Genomic DNA, 22,517 nt, shown 5'->3' on the forward strand with positions numbered 1-22,517 from the left:
GCCTAAATTATTTTTTTTAACTATTTAAGGCAGTATGCTTAGGAAACAAAACCTACCAGGCTATCTTACATTTTATAAGCTGACTTAAACCAGAAAAAGAGTATTCTAGTTGAAAAAATTTTCTGTTCTTCCTACTTTACCTCAAGCTTTTCAGATTTTTTTCTTTTAAAATAAAGCAATCAAGTGGTTTAGGGTCGATAAGGTTAAAGGTAATACAAAAACTCCACCAAGCTGAGACAGCTGTTACAAAGAATCTTGACAAGCAACAAACATGTCCATTCAAAACAAAAGGAGTAGAGGAGTAATCACAGGATGTAATAAAAGATTACACTGTGCTCATGTCTCTCCTCTACTCAACCTCCCCGACTCCCTCAGGAGTACGAGAGGGATGATTATAGCAAAGAAAGAGTCTTTGCAGCCTCCTTCAGACATTGACATCTGCAAATCAATGTCCTCAGCTCCAGGGTGAAAATTAGTTCACCCACTCTACATCAATTTAGAGTTTGTTCCCACTTCACAAACTTCTTCAGAAGCAGCCATTCTGTTTAGAAACATCGACACTGAGAATTGATGTGTTGGCTTTTCTGTCTAAGCAGTCATGGCAACGATTTATTGTTATCAGTCATGCCAAAAACCTTCCCATAAAGCGTCACGGTAAATATTTTGGATCTTGCTATCTCTGCACAAAGTTCCCAGAGCTCCCACTGATGTTCTGCATACAGAAAGGAATGAGAACAGATTACAGTCATACAGACCTCAGAAATTGCTGTTTTATCAAAAAATTCCGAGATAAAAAAGAGTTCTTTCATTCTAGATGAAAATGAAGATTTCTTTCACAGATGGCAAAGGTGATATTCACACAAAGCAAGGACACCCTGTCAGCATTTCCCTCTGTCACCAGGGCTGTGCTGGCAGCTCTGTGCCTTATTGGCAGCCCCAAAGATGGGAGCTCACCTGAGATGTGGGTCTGTCTGAAAAGCAGACCCAGAGATATCAGGAATCTCTGAGGTCTGAGACCCAAAGCATGGGGACAACACTGGACATCCAACAATCCTGAAGGTGTTAAATTCAAAGTCCTGAGTGCTACAACGTGCAGAGCAGGGCTGGAAATTCTCTGGAATTCTCTGGAAAGGGTTGAGTTGGAGCTGGGGAAAAGTGGAACAACCACACAAAACTCAAGGAACACAAAGTCGTGCCACAAGGACAAATTTTCATTCCATCTTCAGACACTTTTTTCTGGTAGGACCTTTTTGACTGCACAAGCCCTCGCTATCTGGTTTTGTGATTTCTGGAGAGAGGAAATTTGATCTTACCTGCTGCTTGAGTCCTCTTCTGGAACACACGGATCTCTTTGGCATCGTCCAGCCTGGCAAGAGCCTGAACGTCAGTACCATTGTACCTGTGGATTCGTAAAATGCTGAGGTTGTCTGAATTTACTGTATACAAATAGTTCTCAAACACTGCCAAGCCACAAAGATGCCTCATCTGGAAAAGAAACAAATGGTATCATTATTTTAGGTCAATATTTGAGGCATATCTGCGAGTTGTAAATGTCAAACGCTGCTGTGGATTGTATGTGATAAACTGCACAAAAGGCTTTCTGAGTACCTGTAAATAATAAACACCAATTACACTAAAAGTATAGTTCACATTCTTGTAGTGTGACATTTATAATTAGAAAAGCTTTGTACAAGAAATGTAGAAAATTCAAATTATTTAGCAATCTAAATTCCTTTACTCTACAAATTACCCAGTTTCTCTGTTTTTTCTTCTGCATTCTCGAAGTGCAACAGCTAAATTAGTATTAACTAATGATCATTAACTAAAAGTAACTAAGATAAATTAATTACTATTAATTAAGAAATATACCAAACTTAGAAATTTAAAACACACTTCATAGATGTAATTGATCCATTTTTAAAAATTATTTCATGATCAAATCAGGAGAAATGGTACATGATATACCTGCTGAATATTTTCTTGAGAAAATATTTTATGAGAAATAAACAAATTCTATCAGCTCTGCTGTGTTCCTTTTGTGTTGGTGTCTCTGAGTATGGTGGTGGCCACTTGGCACTGCTTATTTATGAAAAAGTGAATTCTAAAATTGTGATAATCTCTGATGTGTCTGGTACATTGATAACAAATTACCTAATAGCTGGTAGTTAGACAATCACAACTCAAACACAAAGTGGTCAATAATTTAGAGGCTGTGCTGGATTTATAGATTTAGAAAATGTAAAATATATCACTGGCAATTTTGAAAACTGAACAAATTAAAGAAAATGCTTTTGGCAGATGTTCCAATATTCTCAGGCTGAATATCATATTACTTTAACCATTCAATTGCTCACCACAAAGTATTTCCTTATCTCATTCACTCCCAAATTCAGACACACGTCACAAAAACCCAACCCAAACAAAAAAACCCTGATGTGCATCAAGTATTTCAGTCATTCTGGAAATTACAGCACAGTTGGTCAAGTCTTACCATTGTATTCTGTTTTCATCCAGAAAAATGAATAATTGTTGACACCATTGGAAGCATTTGATGAGGACCCAATAGAAATTCAATGCAATTATAGTAAGATGGAAAATAAAATAGCCTTGAAAATAAAGCCACATCTGTGCCAAACTATGGAATTCTCCCTTGAATTACAATCCTTTCTTCCCTATTTCCATTTGCACTCATGGAAATCTTTATCATTTATCTTCCATGAGTGTTTTTTTTTTTTAACTATTAAAGCTATGTGGCTCATTTTGCAATCCTTTTTACAATGATGTAATTATTTGTATTTATTTTTTAATTTGTTGGGTTTTTTACATCTCATGAAGCTTTCCAGCAACCCTGTGCATGAGTAAAAACATTACTGGTTTGTCCTTTGAAAGCCAGGAAGGCTGTCAACCACAGAATCCAGTCTTGTTTGGAAAACACATCTTCGATATGTTTGTACTTACACAATAAACTTTAGTCCCTAAAAATTCTTGGGAACAGTTTTATGGTCGGCTGTTTCCTTGGACTAAGGAGGAGTGATTTGGAGAAACAATCATTCTAGATCATGGCACATGCAGCACAAAACATACTGAAATTATCAATTCTTCATTTCAGTAGAAAGGCAATCAGTGCCACTTGTGACAACAGGGAGAGGCCAAACTTCTTAATACCCTTCATCCTTATCAAAAAACAGAGATTTCATTTTTTTATCTAGTATTGAGAAGAATCCTTCTAAACTTGATAAAGTATCCTCTTTTGCATCTAAATTTCAGCAAGAAGAGGAAGAACAAGCATCTTTCCTATGACACAAGTACAGCTCAGTTAGAAGCCTGTTAAGGTATTTTTTAATGGCTTCTGAAAATGATTTTAGCTTTTAAAATATCTAATGCAAAATGATACTTAAAAAAAAAAAAACAAAGACAAAAAACCCAAAAGTTTTCAAGACCTCTTGTTCCAGAACTGGTTAAAGACTGGGGATAGATTGGCAGAAATAGGAAGGGGTTTGCCAAATCACCACTTTCACTGCTTTTTGTCACATTTTCTGCCTCTTTTTGGTTAAAAGTCTAACCAGTTGCATCTTGCTAACCACTGATTGCTTGGAAGCAACAAATGACAGAAGAACTGGTAAAATGTGTATTCTGCTTGCACAGTTTCCCATTCCCTGTTTAACCTCAGGCAGAAATATATGCAAACCTGGTGCCCACACCTGGCAGTCCAGGTAGTGACCAGAACAGTTTGGTCTTTGCAGATTTTCCCTGGATTTACATAAAGTTCACAAGTGCCAGAGAACTCTTCCACTCTCCAGGCTAATGGATTGAAATGCTCCTGCTCCAAACTCTGAGACTCACAGTCCCAGAGTTTGTATTTACGACTCTGAACATCAGGATCAGCTGTGAAAAGCATCACTGCCACCAACAAAAATAAGATTTAAGGGCATCCAGATTAGTCTGAATGGGTGAATAGCTTTTGCTATTCTATTTCACGTTATTGTGCCTGTTAGTCTCTCCTTCCTGAGTGGGTAAGGACATCTTGTCATTAATGATTTATCTCCCTGTGCCTTTCCACCCCAGATTTTCCCTCCTGAAGTCTTTAACAACGGTGACTTACAAGGTGCATTGTTAATGAGACATTGCATGGAAATATTGATAAGTTGCAAAATTGCTAAATTGCAGATAAACCAAAGCATGTAGCTGCATCTTTTAAATTCCAACACATCTGAATTAAAAAAGTTTATTGTTTATTGAATTAAAAAGGTAAAAAATTATGAAATTCCTGTAGCTGCTGGCATTATGTGCATTTATTTATTGATATAATTACTTTTTACTGATTTACAAATAAATACCTACTTGTCTGCCTTTAGTTATTGTTTGCCTCCTTCTCCCCTGATAGTCAACAACTTCCACGCTCTCCAGGTATATGTCAAGCCAGTACACATATTTATTGATGAGGTCTAGTGCCAGAGCAGTTGGCTGTTCAATTTTTGAGTCTACTATCCACGTCCTGTTCATTCCATCCATGTCACATCTCTCCACCTTGGCAGCGTTCCCGTAGTCTGTAAAGAAAAGCTTGCTGTTGAAAGAAAATAAGATGTTGTAAGTTTTAAAGGGTGTGAGCAGAGTGCAAAGCTCCTGCTGGCTCTGGAAAAAGGAAGTTTTCATTCTTTGTCATTTCAATTTCCTATATACCCCATAATTATTTTTAAAATTCACCATATCTTCTAACAAATTAACAATTACACAGAATTATCTTCCAAATGTAAGGCACAGAAGTTCTAAATGCATTTCCTTACAAAACAGATGCACCATGTAACACTCTAAAATTACCATCCTAAATTCATTTTTAACCATTATTTGTAAAGAATGGTAGGATAGTTACAGATAACAGTGACAAAAGCACAAAGCACTCAGGTTGTCTGGAGAACAGTTATTGCACATCAGCTATTACAAATACAGGGATCCCCACTGTCAGGTGCTTTAACCTCCATTTCTGGAGGAGCTGCTTTAGTCTCCAGTACATTTGTTCCCAGCCTTGGAAAGGTGCTCAGGCTTCAAAATGCTTCCACACATCCAGTGAGTCACTCCATCCAGGAATAATGGGAAACTATCAAAGGCTTAAAACTGCTGCTAAAGCTCCCTAACCCAATGCCTGATCAGCATTCACTGGGTTTAGCGAATCAATTCTGATTAACCCGACGATATTTTAACAGGATTACCTATTTGTGAGAACAAATTACACTTGCAGGCTCAGGACCACCTTGCCATGACTTTAACATGCTCTAAAGAATAATCTGATTCCAGGCTGAATGCTACTGAAACCACTTTGAGAACAAGGATTTCATTATCCAAATGAAGTGAATTATCTCCTAGTTATTACCACTGATGGGAATAACTTTGGATCAACAGCACATAAAAGTTCAGATATCTTTATGTGACAGAGCAGTAATTTATAGCCTTGTAACTTCTCATAAAAACCCAGTTTTGGGCTATTTGCTGAACAGCAGAATGAAATCCGTATCCTTTATTTTTAGTCTTCAAAATAAATAAGAGTACACTTTAGTGGCAAAGTGTTTCAAGTGCAAAAAATACAAATAAAATAGAAAAAAAACTACACAACAACTTTTTAAAAAAGTAAAGGCATTAGAATAATCTATAGTTTATGTGCAGGAGCTGTCAAATGCCAAAATCAATTGATCTCAGAATCATAAAATAGGGCTGGAGGAGACTTTGAAAGGTCATGTAGTCCATCACCAGGCCATAAGGCAGAATAAACTTTACCTATAACATTCCTGAGGGATAACTCCATTCCTGACAGGGATTTCAATTTATCAAAACAATTCTGAATTCCTGTCCTGTCCTTCATTGTCATTCTTTATCCCAGCTGTACTCTAAGAATATATTTAAAAACACACACTTAACATCCAGGTCTATATAAATCAAAATGTCCGTAGTACAGAATATTTGCAAAGAAAAAATCATTTGGACTGAAACAGAAAAAAAAAAGTGTATATAGCAGTATATACACTTATTTATGTATGTATTCAGATCATCAGAAATAACAAGGCCAACACATATATATTTAAAGTAAGTTGTTAAAATGTTATATGTACTCCAGACTACAATCTGTACTTCTGGGGATTTGATTTATGTTATTTAATGGAACTTTGTACCTCAATATTCAATAATTCAAATAAAGCTTATTTTGGAATCATAGAACCAACTGGGTTTGCTGGGATCAGACACTCATGTATAAATAAATATATAAACACACATTTATGTAAATACACGTCCAGACACACAGCACTTACAAACACCTGAAGTGACTTCACACTGGCTCTTCTGCATAGTGTTTTTAATTAATAAATTAACATTTCTAAAGATTAAAATAAAAGTTAAAAAGAAAAAAAATATATTGGCTTTTAAAACAAGACTATCTTTTCAGGTCAGACAATAAATAAAATGTTTGTATGTCAACAGAAAATAGATCCAGTAAGGAATATCTAAGAATTAAGAATATATAAGAATTTAAGAAGTTCTCCAGCTTTATGGAATAGGGTGTCAATTTCTTTATTTTCCTCAATATCTGTCTTATATTGACACCATTTGTGCAAGTTATCATGACTTCATGTGTAAATTACACTCTTTTTACTCTAAAAATCATTATTATTCTCCTTGAGACTGACAAAAATGAAACTTTATAATTAAAGGAAGAGGTAAAAGACAGAAAAAGAAAGTAGTTCCCTAAGTGCTGCTGTGCGATCAAAGTGCTCTGAAAATTAAATTAAGAAAATTAAATGCTTTAGTGTGTAATCTTTAAATGCAGCTCTGTATTTAATGACCGATGCAGATTTTTAGAGTGAGGTTTAAAGCAGAAGTGCATTTCTAACACAGGAAGTTGACCCACAATTACACTGCACTGCCTTTGCCTTGGGAGCTCTAAAGGATGCACTGTACAATATTTATTTCAGCTCTAGGCTAATTTTTGTGCTCACAAATGGCGCTGGGTTTGCCTCTCCATTTTCAGCAGAGGGCAATGAAATCTTTTATCCATTCACAGAGCAATTTTGGGAGGAAAACTGAGTGTGCATGTTCCTGCAGAGCCCAGCTCAGGGCACTGGGGCTGACAGAGAGCTGAGTCCACTGCAGCCTTCATTTCCTGCTACTGCCAATGGGGCTAATTGATTGCTAATTGAGTGCTGCAACAGCACAAATGTTGGCACTAAACTGAATTTTATTAAGGCAGATTATCTTTTGAAAGCCATAGACTTCATGTGTGGAAATTCGGAATTCTGCCTCTAGTTAAACAACAACAAAAAGGGGAATCTTCTTCATCAAGTCCTGGTGCTTTGCAGGACTTGATGAAGTCAAGTATTAAACTCAAGAGTATTCAGTTGTTCTGACTCTTCCAGAATGGTTTCACTGTGGTCCCAGCAGTTAGGAATCTCCATCTAATAACTAATGGTGATATCTTCCAGGCTGAATTACACAGATTTCTGCAGCATCTTATTTGGCTTAAACAGCTATTTTCACCCGTCCCCTTCTCCAGAGCTATTTCTAGATGGAAATCAAATTCTTTCCCTGTGCCTAGCAGCTGGAGATAAGCAAGGCAAGACAGACCTCCTCCTCTGATAGGACAGGCCCTTTCTGCTGCCCTCCTGCGCAGTTATTCCAGTTTTAGGTCAGTGATTTACAGGCATGGCCAGCACTGGGTTTGCTGTTCAGAGCTGAGTTCACTGGGGTCTGCACAGCACCCAGCACCAGCTGCAGTCTCAGCCACCCCTGGATGACATTTGCTATTTTCACGGCTCTGTTACACTGCTGATATAAACTCATCCTTCCCTCTAGTACGTGCACCCTCCTCAGTCTAACAACTGAGTCTTAAAAAGTGATGGCTGGAGATTTTCCAGAGGGTTTGAGTTCCAGCAATGAATAAATACACAGGGACTATTCTGTCCACATCTGAGCCATGACAACTCTCCAGCCTTCTCAAATAATCCTCCCTGACAAACCCACTGACTAAAAAGAGCAAGAAATGTTACCAAACAGAACTAATTCCAGAGGAACAGAACGCTGCCATGAGAAAAAAGTGATAGTGAACTGCCCAGTCCCTGCTCTCACATTCCCCTTTCCTTCATCATCAAGCCTCAAAAATTTGTAATGAGGGCCTCAAAGGGCTGTTGTTCTCCTTACAGACATCTGTAGGATAGTTACTGCCTTGGTTCAGCAGCCAAACCCCTTATCACCACTGGTTTTGCCCAGAACCTTCTCTCTCATCACTTCCTTTTGTTTTCCAAGCTTTCACTCACCTCCTTTGTAATCCACCTATTTAATTAGCTGAGAAAGAATTGCTTTCCCTGTAAAGCTACATTTGGGCACTTGCATGACTAAGAACTAGAAATTTCTAATGCACCTAAGACGACAAACACTGTACAGAACAATTAGAGTTTAAAGGGCAAAAATAAAAATTCTGGATCTCCTGGACAAAAAAACCACAATGAAATATTATAGGAAGCAAATTAGTAAAGTATATATAGAAAAAGAGGCAAAGTTGGACAAGATCTAGCTAGACTAAAGCAGATAATTCCTAGCACACCTCAACAGAAGTCATGAGTGGAAAGGACAGGGTTTAATTTTTAGAAATTACACCGAGAGGATAACTTTCAAGACAACTTCGAAGGCAACTAAAGATATTCAGTTGATCTTGGCAAAATGAACAAGTCACAAAAAGTTAGAGGCTTTTTACCAAATTAGGAGCAGGATTATGATGTGGGGAAAAAAGTTTGAATTGGAATTAAGAGAAATGCTGTGTAATTTAATTGGTTTGAAGCATAATGAGAACAGCATAGGCATTGAGTGGCACCATCCAGATTTACTGCAGGACAAATAAGATAACTAAAATTGTGGGGACTGTGGTGAACAAGGAACCTGCTTCAGAGGAGGTGATCAAAGCAGCTAATTAAAAGGACTGTGTGAAAACACCCCTGGGGTTCTCTGCAGCCTGTACTATGAGAATCCACTGACTGCAATCTCAGAAGGGGACTGCCACACAGTCCTGTGTCTCATTTCTACTGCATTTCAAAAAATGAAAGTTACTTGATTGAGTTTACATCACATTTAATTAATAATAAGCTTTATAGCATGGTCCAGAAGCATTTTTAATTCTTATTATTTTTAGGTTGGTTTCTGGGTTCAACAGTTTTCCTTTTCATCCACATCTAAAGCAAAAGAAATGGGTCACCCTCAGGTGTGGCCCATTTTTGGTAATAAATGATCCATGGCTCACAGTGTCCCAGACAGATTTTAGGAACTTGAAGAACACTGTTTGCTAGACACATACACACATTGAAAGCAATTCCAGGTTTGGGGCAAAGGGAAATTTTTCCCCAGAGGAGGAACTGAAATACCCCTGGATTTGAGTTTCTCCTTCCTCTGCTTCATTCCAGCACAAGGCAGCATCCATCACCTGGAAGACAATTTCCCACACTATTTTGGGGGGTTAGAAACTCTCTGGCTCTCCAGCAAAGTGCCTTTTTTTTTTTTTTTTTTTTTTTTTTTTGTAACTGAAAGGAAATATGGAGTGGATGTTTTTGTGCTGCACGGGAGTGAAATTCTATTAAAGTTCCTCTGTGATTTCTGCAGCGCAAAGGAGGACATATGTTCCAAACGTTCCTGGCATTTTGGAAATCTAGCAGTGAGTGAAATAATAATGGTTTCTCCTCCTAGAGAGCTGCAGATTTAGTGCCAGGCAGGAAGCAGCACAGGGTCAGGCTGCAGATAAAAGGAAAACCCAGTCAGACAACTCATTCTCAGCACGCAGAGCCCAGCTCCACTCGCTGCTTGCTGCACAGCAACAGGCAAAAATCAGCAAAACTCAGCCCCCAGGGGGGACATTTGTCATGAAATGCACTTCTCTTTGCAGGGAAATTGCCAATTCAAACAAAAGTTTTCTTATTTGAAGCAACAGGGGTGGAGGCCTGAGCAGCAAATGGGGAAAGTAGCTGAGAATTTGGGGGTGGATTAAAATCAAAGCCAATATCGTTCACTGCTAAAGAAGACACTAGTTGTCATAATTTTTGGTTTTTGTTTCTATTTAAACTGTTCATCATCCATTGATAAAAATATGCCTGTTAGAAAGCTAAATTGGTTTGCCATCAACAAGTCCCCCCAGCTCCCCTTTCCTTACATACACAGAAATGTGAATTTCCAGGTGTTATCAAGTGAACACAATTTGCCAATCAAGTGTGGTTGTTTATTGTATTGTTATGACTGTACTCCACATTTGTTTTAGCAATACTGCATGTTATTCTTTCAGTCTGATCCCTTCCACTACAGAGGGTATAAAAGCCTTTACTTTATTTGTCTTAGGGATGCCAACCAAATATACATATTTAAATTTCATAGTAATCCTTAAAAGTGTTTGCCCCTCCTTTTTGCACCCAAATATGCTTTTTCTGCAGGGTGAGAGTGCAGATTCCTGTCCTGTGCACTCATCCACCATCTCTGGGTTCTACAGGGGTGATATAGGATAGAAAGATGTACAGCTGAGTTTCTGTCTAATGATGTTTTGTCACAGTTGAAATTATCTCACACAGGCTCTACTTCTTCCTATGCAGAGGAATATGAAATATATTAAATATTTTCTCTTACATATTATATATATATATATTTATATAAATAATATGTAATAAACCCATATCAATCTTACCATGTTCTTTTTCTTGCTCCATTTATAAGTACTTGTGGCTGCACATGCTCAAAAAGAGCACATCTTGACTATAACAGCAATAAATCAAACACACTGAGAAATGGAAGTTCAGTTCCCAGGTTTTGCTTGTGGATAAAAATTGCAGAGAAAGTTTGTCTTGCACTCTCATCACAAGAATTTTCTGTTTTTCCTTTTTTTCCATATCAAGCCTACAGCAATAGGATGTACCCTTGTAAAAGTGCATCCCTTAGAATATATCAAATTTATACTTGCTTAAACCTGCTTTCTGTCTACATACAATTCAATATCTTTTCATTAAAATAATCTAATTACCTTGAGTAATTTTGTGCACAAAGAAATTTTCTGAATAAAAAGCATGTTCTCTGAATTTTCCAAATTTATTCCCAATATGAAATTTTAGTAAGTAAATCAAATATTACATTTTCAGCCACATCTTTTCCATAAATACATGGAAAGTTTTAATAACTGTCAGTTTGAAATGAAAGACACATTGCAGGTTTATTCCTGGATTCATTAAGGGCCCTGAACATCAGTCTTTATTTGTCAGATTACTGCCCTTTATCTGAAAATGTAAGGATTCAGACTTAAATCAGATGTAGAAATTTGGAATTAAGAGCCCTTTCAGACTAAATGTGTTTGCCCATGTGCAACTACAAGCTCATCAATTAGAACAGAAATGAAGAAACATTGATTATTCCTATTTTATCACAAACCAGCTGTGCGAAATCAATGTGCTGATCCACTGAAAAAAATCATTTTATAAACAAAGTGTCATGTTACATGGCTTTATATCAACATTTAAGTAGACTTTTAATGTGACCTCTAAATAATACCATAAAATCTCTGTCATATTTTTAAAAAAAGTAGATATAAATCTTCTCTAAAGTAAAGAAAATATTTAGCAGATTTTTTATAGTTATAAAATATGTGTTCACATTCAAACCATACACTGATGATAGAGATACTGAAATATGGAACATGATGATGAACAGTTCTTGGATTATCCTGAGTATTTATTTTTGAGGGTAAGATGGTCCATTTCCACTCCTTTACCAGATGTGCAAGATGTAGGGAAATAATTTTGCCACAGAAAATTAAAATTCTCTTTCTTCATTGGCAACTCAGGCTCTGATATATTTGTCAACCCTCAAACTCAACTCTAGATGGGTATTTTAATGTGCAATTTTTGATTATTCTGCTTTGAATGATTTCTGGAGCATCAAAATGGTGCCACGTGACCTTTTATACTCTTTACATGCACTCCTTTATGTACAGAGCAGAATACACATATTCATGCACTGATTTTCAAAGATTTCCTCACTATTGTACCAAAGCTCTTTCACAGAAGAAATAAACGCTGCACTTTTCCTGAAGGTATTTAATTTTCACAAGATATTATGTGCAGTCAAACTATTGCTCCTTCCTCTTAATAAATAACCTTTTCCCTTAGCTGAAAAGCGACAATATTAAAAATTGCTTTGAAAATAGGATTTTTTTGGGGAGGGAAGGGGGGAGGAAGGGGGAAAGTTTTCATTAATTGTTCAACGATTGTAGGGCAATAAAGGCTGAGATAAAGAAGATCCCTGAAATGGTGTTTGACTTGCAGCCTGAGGAGCTAAAGCAGTGCAGAGTTTGGAGGGTTTAACTTTTGTCCTGGAGCTGAGCTCAGGCTCAGAGCAAATGAGGGCAGCAGCAGTGCTGCTGGCAAGCTATACACAGTCATGGATGGAGACGGGGCAATCTGAATGTGAAAAATGCATGTATTTTATGATTGGCTTTTTGCAAATATTAAAATGAATATTATATGTGTTGTGTTAGAAAATAATGCTGTATTAATTTTCTTCAGTACTATGTTAAATATAGTTTTATGTTATAAAATTTGTCAGAATAGAAACGATGCTATGGAAGATGCTTTGTTTAACAGAAAGGGCTTGCAGTGAGATAGCAGCCACAGGACACCTAAATCTATCAGAGAAAGGGAATTTATTGCCTTCTTATCAGAAGAAACGAACTTCTTCCTGCCTTGGAGGCGCTGTTAGGATTAGAAGGAAGAAGTTGGCACTGCCCAGACAGAATCCTGTATTTGAATAGAATTTATGCATCATGTATGAAGTGTATGAATATGCAACGGGCTATTGTTCTTAAGGGTTAATCCTTGGTCAACAGGTGTCCTTTTTCGGGCTCGTGATGCCCAGAAAAAGGTACCCGGACATCCGTAACTCTTTGTTTTTATTGTCTCATATTGCCCTAATTCAATTTGTCCAAATTGTTATTACTCTAATTGTGCTACTATTCTTTTCAACTATTTTATTACTATGAAACTTTTCAAAATTTTAAAAACAAGTGATTGGCGTTTTTCACACTGAACCAGTGTCGTGAGCTGTTTATTCAGCACATCAGTCTCAGTACATTGTTAGGACAATGGAGACAGATTATGTTAACAGCTCTCTGATCCATAGGGAATTCCAAGGGGGTGTTACATTACAGCATAGCATAAAGCCATCTCAGCCTAGGTTTCAGCCAATCACACATAGAGCAAAATATATTGACAAGAATTCTATTCAATCATATGAAACACACGTAATGGTAGTTAACACAATGGCTCGTTCATGAGAGACAAAGCACAGAGACTCATTCATACTAACCTTCTAAAGATATACATTAAATAACCTCGTTGCAATCTATGAAGACACATTACAAAAGTTTATTGCACTATTTCTCACGTCTGCTCGACTGCTTAGAAAACTTTTCTCTGTATTAGCAATGCTCACAAGTCTGCTGGCCAAGGCCCGCCTTTTTAACCACTTTCTCAAAACCCTCTAAATTTATGAATCCCAGCACAGCACCAGCAAGTCCTTGTTTAAAAGTGACTGTCCAGACACAGGAGCCCATCGTTTCCCAAACACGGCCTCCCTTCTCCAGGGCCTTCTCCCTCCCACCATTTGAGACACGGCCTTTTCAACCCAGCCTGAGAAATGATGCTTGCATGGAGCACTCAGCACTCTGAAATGTGGAAAATGGGCCCACTCACTTTGTCAGGGAGTTAAAATCATGTTTTCCACACCACCAGCATCAATCACAACACAGGATGCTTTGTCTTCAGCTATGTGATTTCTGTCAACCAACTTTTTCCCACTTAGTGACAAGCGATGGAAAAAGGAAACATTTTTGCAATATTAATTTCTTTTAAATGTATTATTAATGAGAAAAAATAAATTAAAACAGTTCTTGCACCTTGGTATTTGATGACCTATACCAGATTAAATGTCAGTAATAGCTGGCATTTGAGAACCTGTCTCATCCATCTTATGCAGAAAATGCTACAATAATCATCATTATGCAGGATTACATTAAATTAATCAAAAATCTACAGTATGCAAGCTTTAGGAATCTCAGGGCTCCTTCCCAGGCAGAAAGGCCAGGATTACATTGAGACTTCAGATCCCAAAGGCTTCAGAGCCTGAAAACTGATGATTTTAAGTTATGATGAGTTAGCAGTAAACAGAAGGGAGGGGGATTTGTTTGTTTGTTTTTTTTTTTCCAGAAAATTCAAGGAAAGATGTAAAGGGATGTTTTGGGCTTATTTTTGTTTGTTTGTATTTTTGCTTGTGGGTTTTTGTTGTTGTTGTTTTGTTTGCTTTGGTTTTTTTTTTCTTTTTTTTTGTTTGGTTGGGTGCTTTATGTGTTTCTTTTTTTTTTTGTTGGTTTTAATTTTGCTTTTTGTTTTTGTTTGTTTTTCTGTTTGTTCTCTGCTTTTTTCTGCATGGTGTGGGAAGCAACAGTGCTGGTACACCCCTCAGTGCCCCTGCTCTCTTGGGTTACATTTAAGTCATTAAATATAATATAATCAATGACATCAAATCTGAAGATGATCTAAGATGAAGAAACAGGTGAGGCTGTAAAAAAGACTATTCTGACAAAAAATTACACCTGAAATTTATATTTCAAATAAATATATGAATTCTAATTGGTATAAAAAATTACTTCAAATTAAGTTTATGCATGTTAATGGTCTTACCTTATGCCAAAGAGGAGAAAATCCATTTAACAGTTGATCTCGACAAGCAAACACCACTAACACAATAAATCCTTGAGCTGGTTTACATTGTGCCAATGGTTATTTATCAGAGTGTGGAACAGAAAATAGACAGCAGAAAATAGACAGCCTGTGCTTGGCAGCAATGGACAAAACTAATAATCTGTGTCCTGGCTTTCCTTTGGGGTGATGTAGTAAACTTTGCAGAATTATTATAAACTGAATTATTCAGATTCAATTGATGATTCCAGTGGTGAACAGCAATGAGAGATACTCAGGGCACACCAAGAAAAAAATGCATCTAGCCAAACTATAACTGCAAAAAGTGAAATAAAACCAAGATTCTCATCCAGAACTTTGATGCTCCTGTTTAGGAATTTCTATTCTTTAATGTTTGTGGGGGTTTTTTTGTAAAGTAATAAGTTTTGAAGTGAATATTAGAACTTAAAATCTTGAATTTCTGATGTTTCAAATATTTTTCAATATTTGAAACATTTCGATATTCAAATATATTTCTGAATTTCAAATATTTTCAGCTGCAGGGGTTGGTTTGGATGCTGCAGGTCCAGTGGTGGCACATCTCTGTGCAGGACTCAGAGCTACAAATCTTCCCACTACAAATTCCTACCTGGAGCATCATTTAATTTCAGCAACAAGGGAATTACCTGATTCTATGTCTTATCCTGGCATTTGACAGTAAATAAAAATAGGCAGTTTTTCTTCCTTATTAGCTACTGAGTAAACGAGTCATTTCCTCATCAAAATTGTACTTGCATACTAAATTTATAAAAAAACCCAAACCCCAAACCAAAATCTTGTCTGAAACAAAGATCATAGGCAACAAATTATCAAGTTAGTAGAAAGGAAAAGCAAAGAAGGATTTTTACAGAACTGTAATATTTGAAATTAAGTTGGAAATATTGTATTTGCATTGTTTTATCTGTTCTGAGATCACACACTCTTTAAATCTTCATGATATTTTTTCTTAAGGCACTACAAAACAGAACTCAATTTCAGTTAAGTGTCAACAAAATTGGTTTTATTTCACCACGGAGAAGGCTCTTGTGCTTTTGCTTTTGTTAATTTATTCTTGATCTGTTAACCTTTAATTTACAGCAGCAAGGCCTAGTGGGAAGGCAGAATTATTTATGATACCACTAGTAATTAGTGCCTAATTACTAGAACTAATATGAAGCTGCTAGAAAGCTGTGCATATATTCAGGATTTAAAGTCAAGGAGTGCTGATTTCTAACACAAATACATAAACAACAGAAACATTTCCATTTTGACTTCCAAAGGTTCCCCAACTGAGAGCCCATCGATGATTTGCCACATTACATAATAAATTTCTAATTTGGCAGAGAAGTTATACAAATAATTTTAAAAAGGAGTTCCTGCTTTGGGCTCTAGTTAGGAAATATTTTCATGGACTTTTCCTGAAAGATTTACTGAGTGCCAAAAATGCAAGGACAAAAAAGTTTCAGTCTGTGGTGGTATGTAATGATATGGAGATACTGACTGGAGTGTAACAGTAAACTGCTGGAGGTTCTGTATTTTTGATGTTCAAAGTGATAAATATGCATATATTCATTTATCTCAGTCATTGGCTTGAAATTTCCCTTTTCATTAGAGCAGATCATTCTAATAATCCTCATTTACTGAATTATCTGCTGCTACTTTCCACATGAAGTTTGTGTCATTTGAAGAGCAGTGAAAACCTGTGCTGGCATGACAAAGCACTTTATGGAAAAGCCATATGTGTAACACACTCACTGTGCTTGTTACAGAGCTGTGAACATAAGTAATGAATTAAATAAGAGGCTGCAAGAAGCAACGTGGGAATTGTGGGATTAAAGATGCTGTCAGCTGATCCAGAGGCACAGCATCCACTTCTACTCCAAACACATTTATGTAATTTTTTTTAAGCAGTTGGAAAAATGTGGCAGCAAAAAAACAAGCTTTGTTAACAAAAATGATGAAGGGATTAGCTGAAATCAAACAAACGAAGAAAGCAATAAAATAAATAAAATAAAATCCCTGTCTCCTCCCAGAGAATCTGTAAAACCATGGTAAAAATTAACCAAGATATTCCACAACAAAATGAATATTATTTCAGGGGATTATTGGGTTATCTATCTATCTATTCATATCAACCAGAAATTTTCTGCAATGAGATTTTGACTCTTCCTTGGTCTCTGGGGATAAAAGCATGGTGTGATGGCATGTTCAGCATGGAAAGAGTTCCAGAAAGTCACAAATCATAAATGATTAATTGAACAGAAAAATACAGGGCATTTTTGCCCTTCTCCTCCTGCCCTGCTCCACTCTGCTCTGGGCTGTCCCATTTCTGAGGAATGGGACACACAGGATCACCCCAGCCCACAATTGCTCTGCAGTGCACAATGAACCCATTCCTGATCTCCCTTCTTCAAGGAAGGAATTCCACCAACAATTCTGAAGCCAGCAAACAAATCTGCCTCCTGATTACTCTTCTGCAGCACCAGAAATGTAGGGATGTGTTAGCAGCCCTGGCTCCAAGCAGAATGAGGAGAAAAGGGGGGATTTGTACACCCCAGAAATGGCTGCATGCACCATCTCTGTACTAATGCTTCAAATACCAACATACCCCACACTGAATTAGATAGAAAAACAATTTCTGAAAATTGCTAAAATGGAAAAAAAATGAAGAAAGAGTTGCAAGAAAAATAAAATAAAATACTTTTCTGGCCAAGTATAGGACTATATTAATTTGCACAGCAGTTAGGTTATGTCAGCATGAACTGATAGCTAAGCCATCCACACCACCTCACATATTTTATTATAAATTCTAAGACAATTTCAGAACTCAAAGAAGTAAGTTATGGCTGATGTCATTAATATTACATGAAAAAAGGAATTCTAACATATTTATGATTCATGCCACTCAGTCTCACAGGCTTTTGGTCACATCAGTGCTCACTAAATCACTTTTTCCTTGCTCAGAGTAGCACTGCTCCACAAGTCTCCAGTCCACCAGGCACACAGTGCTCAGTACAGTTGCATTTTAGAGCTGCTTAACTTATCAGTTTTATTAATTAACTATATATCTCATTTTAGGAGAAGAAGAAACAATATAAACCCCAATACCAATGCTGAGTTCCTGATATCTCATGCACTGAGTGACAGCAGGAAAGGAGGTTGAGCCACACAAGGAAGGCAGCTGCACATGCAGCCCAAGAGGAATTGATGGAGATGCTTTTATTAAAGCAGCTGATACAGGCTGAGGAGAGGATTCTCTCTGCAGCAGACAGCCTGAAAGCACATCATGCTGTTCCTACCTGTCAGGAAGGCTTAACTTCTTTATTTTAAGGCAAAACTGATATACACTGACACGAGTGAGAGTGGATCAGCAAACAGCCTGCTGGGAATTTGGAGGGGAGCAGGGCACTGCCTGTTTGCTTGCTTGATTACAGGATAAAAGCAATAATCCACAGGCATCATTAATGACACATATTCTTTGCATTATTTTTGTCTGATGCCAGAAATATAATTAGTACTTACTTTGCATATTACCTGCAGTGGAAGTGACTTTGCTCTAATCAGCCTGAGGTGAAGGGACCACAGATTAACTTGGGGCTTTCTTCCCCTCCCTTTGCTTCACCACAATTGTCCTCCCCTGACACACCCCAGTGAATCATCTCACAACCTGCAGCAGTTTATAATCACTCACATTGCTCACTGCCCTCTGTGAAGAGGCAGAAGATAGCTTGGGTTGGGACACACAGGCACCACCTGCTGCAGAGCACTCATCTCCTTTCTTTCCTTATTAAAAGATCTGCTCCTGGTCTTTTCACATTTTTTTTTTCCAAAAGAGGGAAGACTGAAGAACAGTAAGGATACTACTTTATATTCCTTAAGAGCTGCTCCTGTGTTCAGCAAGCAGTAATTGCTTGATTCAACCTGCTCTTGATGGCACCTGGCAAGGGAGGTGCTTGCTTGTCAAAGCATAATGGGGAGACAGCAGCGGTGACAATCAGCACAGCAGATCAGATGGTGCCCAAATCCCTGTGAAACCTACACCAATAAAAGGATAAACCCCTGGGATTCAGCTCTTTCTGGAAATCCTGATTGCTTCCAAGTCACTGAGATCCATTCCCATCCCTGTTAAGTCAGGCAAGGTCTCACCACACAAGTGATGAACCCCAAGAACTCTGAGCACAGGAGCACCACTCAATTATAATTCAAAACTCCATCCTTCCTGCTATTATTTGGTTCCTTTTTTTTTTTTTTATTTTCTTCTTCTTAATTAAACTAGTAATTGAGGCTGTGCTATGAGCTGAACTCAATTAAATAAGTCAGGCTATGTTCAACACATGCTCCCAAAACTCTGCCACTCAAAGCCCAGGCTGGAACATCTAATCTGCAAGCATCAGACAGCTGTAAAGAGGAAATAAATTGCCATCTGAGCACTGTGCTATTGAACATGTCTAGGAAAAGGCAGCACTCTCCTCAGTATCTAAGGAACAGCTGAAAATCTAAGGACAATTCCAAAGGAGGAAAAATTCAATCATAAAGAAGTATTTACTGGAGAGAGAGAGGCATTTCTTTGGTTTATTGGGTAATTACTCTGCATTAGAGGTTTTGCTTTAATATTTTATCAAGCACAGTGATTTCAGCATTACATGAAGTTTTCTGGTGGGAGGGCAACAGAGGGTACCAGATACTCCAAGGGCTGGGGTAAATCTGTTGCTGACTTGATGATTTATTCAAACCTCCATGTACCTCTACATCAGAGAACCTGCCCCAACATTTCCTTCTGAAACTTTTCTATTACTATTTAAAACAGAAGAGAGAAAAAAACCAATAAAACCAGGTATGAGTGAGACGAAAAATTTCTTATCTCCAATGAAAATTATTTATTTACATGTTGAAAAAAAGCTTCAAAAAGATCATATTTGGTGGCTAAACACTTGTCTGGTGTGTTGGAGGAGTGGAGATACTTGGCTTTGGAAGCACCAGTTTTACATGGGGATCTCCTGTGGCCTTGGTTTTCCCAAGGTATTTCTTTTTTCATTGGAACTGTGACATTTCCCAGGTTCACCTCAAAATATAACAGAAAATCTTTTGCAGGACAGAAAAAGTTCTCCCTATCACCTCAACTTCTGAAGCATTAAGAGATAAAAATTATTCACCTTTCTTTGTAAACAAACAAATAAAAAGTACAATCAATTTTGATGATAGAAATCCCAGATATCAGGTGATTCCTTACAGAAAATGCTCTCTTCATACTTAGGAGTAGCCTAAACCAAAGCAGCACAAAAGGGCGGAAGCTGTAGTGTTTATTTTGTGTTTTCCTAATCTGTTAAGGATATCCAGCTATCCTCATATCCAGATAAGCTGCCTTAAATCAATGCTCGGAATATTTTCAACTGCACACTGCCATCACAGATTTGTGAAAACACCAGCTATTTATAGAAATAAATAATTGGACATGAAGCTCTTCCATTGTCATAACAGATCACTGGACATCATGAGATGTTCATTAATCTTTGTTTCAGTTTGAACACATTCTGTTTGAAGCACAGAAATGGAAGCCATAGGAGCAGAATACACATGTGCTTTATTAGCAGCTGTTTTTCAAATGCATTCTCTAATGCCACATAACAAAGTCAGTGATCCAAGAGAGCTAAGAAATTCACAGGGTAAAAGGACTGGAAAGGATGATATTATTAAGCCTCTTTTCAGGTTTTCCTAATAGAAATCCCATCACTAATCAGTCATTCGTAACAAATACTCATTAATTGTCATCCCTCTCAAAGCACTCAGCAACGGGCCGGCATTTTAGAGGTGGCGAGGTTGAAATGTAGAGCGGTGAGCTCACAAAACTGACAAGTACGAAAAACAGGAAGGAAAAATTGAGTGTTTTTTTAGCTCTTACACCTGTGCCTTCCCCATCTGTTTGTAGCTGGGTCTTTACTGAGCACGGAGCAGGCGGCGTGCCCGGAGCTCAAACACAACACGGGAGGCAGAGACGCATTGGCACCTCCTTGTTTGCCAGCTACAGCAAATATTTGCTTTCATTTCCCAAGCCCTGCATTGAAATCAAATAATTTATAACTCTATTGAGTATAAACCTCAAAATAAGCTCATTTGGCTGGTGCAGAATTAAGCTGATGTGATGTGGAAGACGAGGAGGGCTCTCTGTGCCTGTGACACACCCCAAGAATTTAGAAACACAAAGTGCTCAGTTCTGCCTTCTGCTGAACACAAGTCTAGAAACCTTGATAAAAAATGAGTTTTGGTAAGGCTTTATGGAAGCCTCCTCTACATTTCTGGTCAAGGTATTAGGTCTCTGCCACAGAGCCACAGTGGCAGCTGCTGTAATTAAGGCAAGATGCTTGATTTTCTCAAAACATTGATTCTTTGGTTTCACCTTTTCCCAGACATATTTCTGTACAAAGGATTCTCTCCAAGGGACTTGGACGTTACAACTAGACAGCTTTGTGCTCATTAGTCCTTGTTTAAATTTTTGGTGAGATCCTGTTGGCTTTTGCATGCAGGAGGCAAAGTTCAGTTTTCAAGAAAGTGAACTTGATATGAGAGAAAGATGCACAGGATCTCTGTGGGTTCTCCCTCAAAAACACTGCCCCATCACTGGTTACAGTAAATATTCAAAAAAAAAATTTATATTCCAGTTTAAATACTAATAATAGGTGTAACACAGTTTCCCAAGAGTGTTGAACACTTGTATAATAATACTAAAGACTGAGATTGCCCCACTTGCATAAGGATTCTTTTTCAAACATTGAAATTTCTTTACATCCTTTCTTCATATCTTGACCAGAATAAAAGAAGACTCATTCTTCTATTATTTCCCGCCCCCTCCCCTAAATTCCCACCTTTACTTCAAGTCTCTTTATCCATCTATTTTTCACACTACTACTTAGCTCCTTAAATAGATATTTATCCTCACCTCCCTGTTTTAGAGCATTGCCCCTTGACTGGAAACCACGAAGGCTGAGCAGTCTCAGATGTCCCCATTTGGGAAATAAAAGATTTAATTCATCTAGCTTGTTTTTGAGATCTTAGAGTTTGGCATTCAATAAAGAGTAATTGCATATTCTTGAAAAGAGCTCATGGTGCACGTAGATAAATACACTGTATTTTAAGCACACAATGAATTTTAAAATGCATATAATGACTTGAAATATTTCTTCATTGCTGTCACAAAACTGTTTAAATTTTTTTTTTCTTTAATCTATCATGACTGTAGCTATAAATCCAGTGATGGAAAATAAGCATTTTCATTTGATTAAGCATTTTGAAGCAGCACTGAGTTTGGGGAACACTCGCTTGAAGCACAAAATGAGAAATAAAATGACACAATGAAAGGTAAATGTCACCAATCTTATGATTAAAAATACAATTAGGGAAGACTTAAAACTAATTCTGTGTATGATTTTTTTTTCTTTTTTTTTTTTTTTTCCTTTAAACTGTACCAAATGTGCAAATATGCAACACAGCTTCACCTAGAGGGGCCAGGCCATGGGCAGCCAGTGAGCTCTGACAGGTGCCCTGCAAAAACTCCTGCTGCCAACAGAGCTGTGGCACAACCTTTGCTTTATTTATTGTGAAGGAGAATGGTGTTATAAACAGAAAACAGGAGTTAAAAGTCACATAAACCAGAACTGGAACAACCTTCTAAGCCGTGTCTAAACTCAGCAGCAACACAGGAAGGATTCTCCACTGGAAATTTTCATGGGTTATTTTAAGTCTTTTTCTTTG

The 22,517-nt window shown here is 37.4% G+C and overlaps 1 protein-coding gene across 1 annotated transcript in view; it reads right to left on the reverse strand.

Moving 5' to 3' along the window:
* The window catches only part of LRP1B (LDL receptor related protein 1B), a 642,008-nt gene that overhangs the window by 227,687 nt on the left and 391,804 nt on the right, over nucleotides 1-22,517 (reverse strand). The window contains exons 8-9 of the mRNA XM_058028149.1: nucleotides 4,342-4,564; nucleotides 1,314-1,485 (exon numbers count right to left, since the gene is read on the reverse strand). Coding sequence (XP_057884132.1) covers nucleotides 1,314-1,485; nucleotides 4,342-4,564 — 395 coding nt within the window. The remainder of the gene's footprint in view (nucleotides 1-1,313; nucleotides 1,486-4,341; nucleotides 4,565-22,517) is intronic.

This window comes from Melospiza georgiana, chromosome 7, assembly GCF_028018845.1.
Source record: "Melospiza georgiana isolate bMelGeo1 chromosome 7, bMelGeo1.pri, whole genome shotgun sequence".
In the NCBI taxonomy this organism is placed as follows: Eukaryota; Metazoa; Chordata; class Aves; order Passeriformes; family Passerellidae; genus Melospiza; species Melospiza georgiana.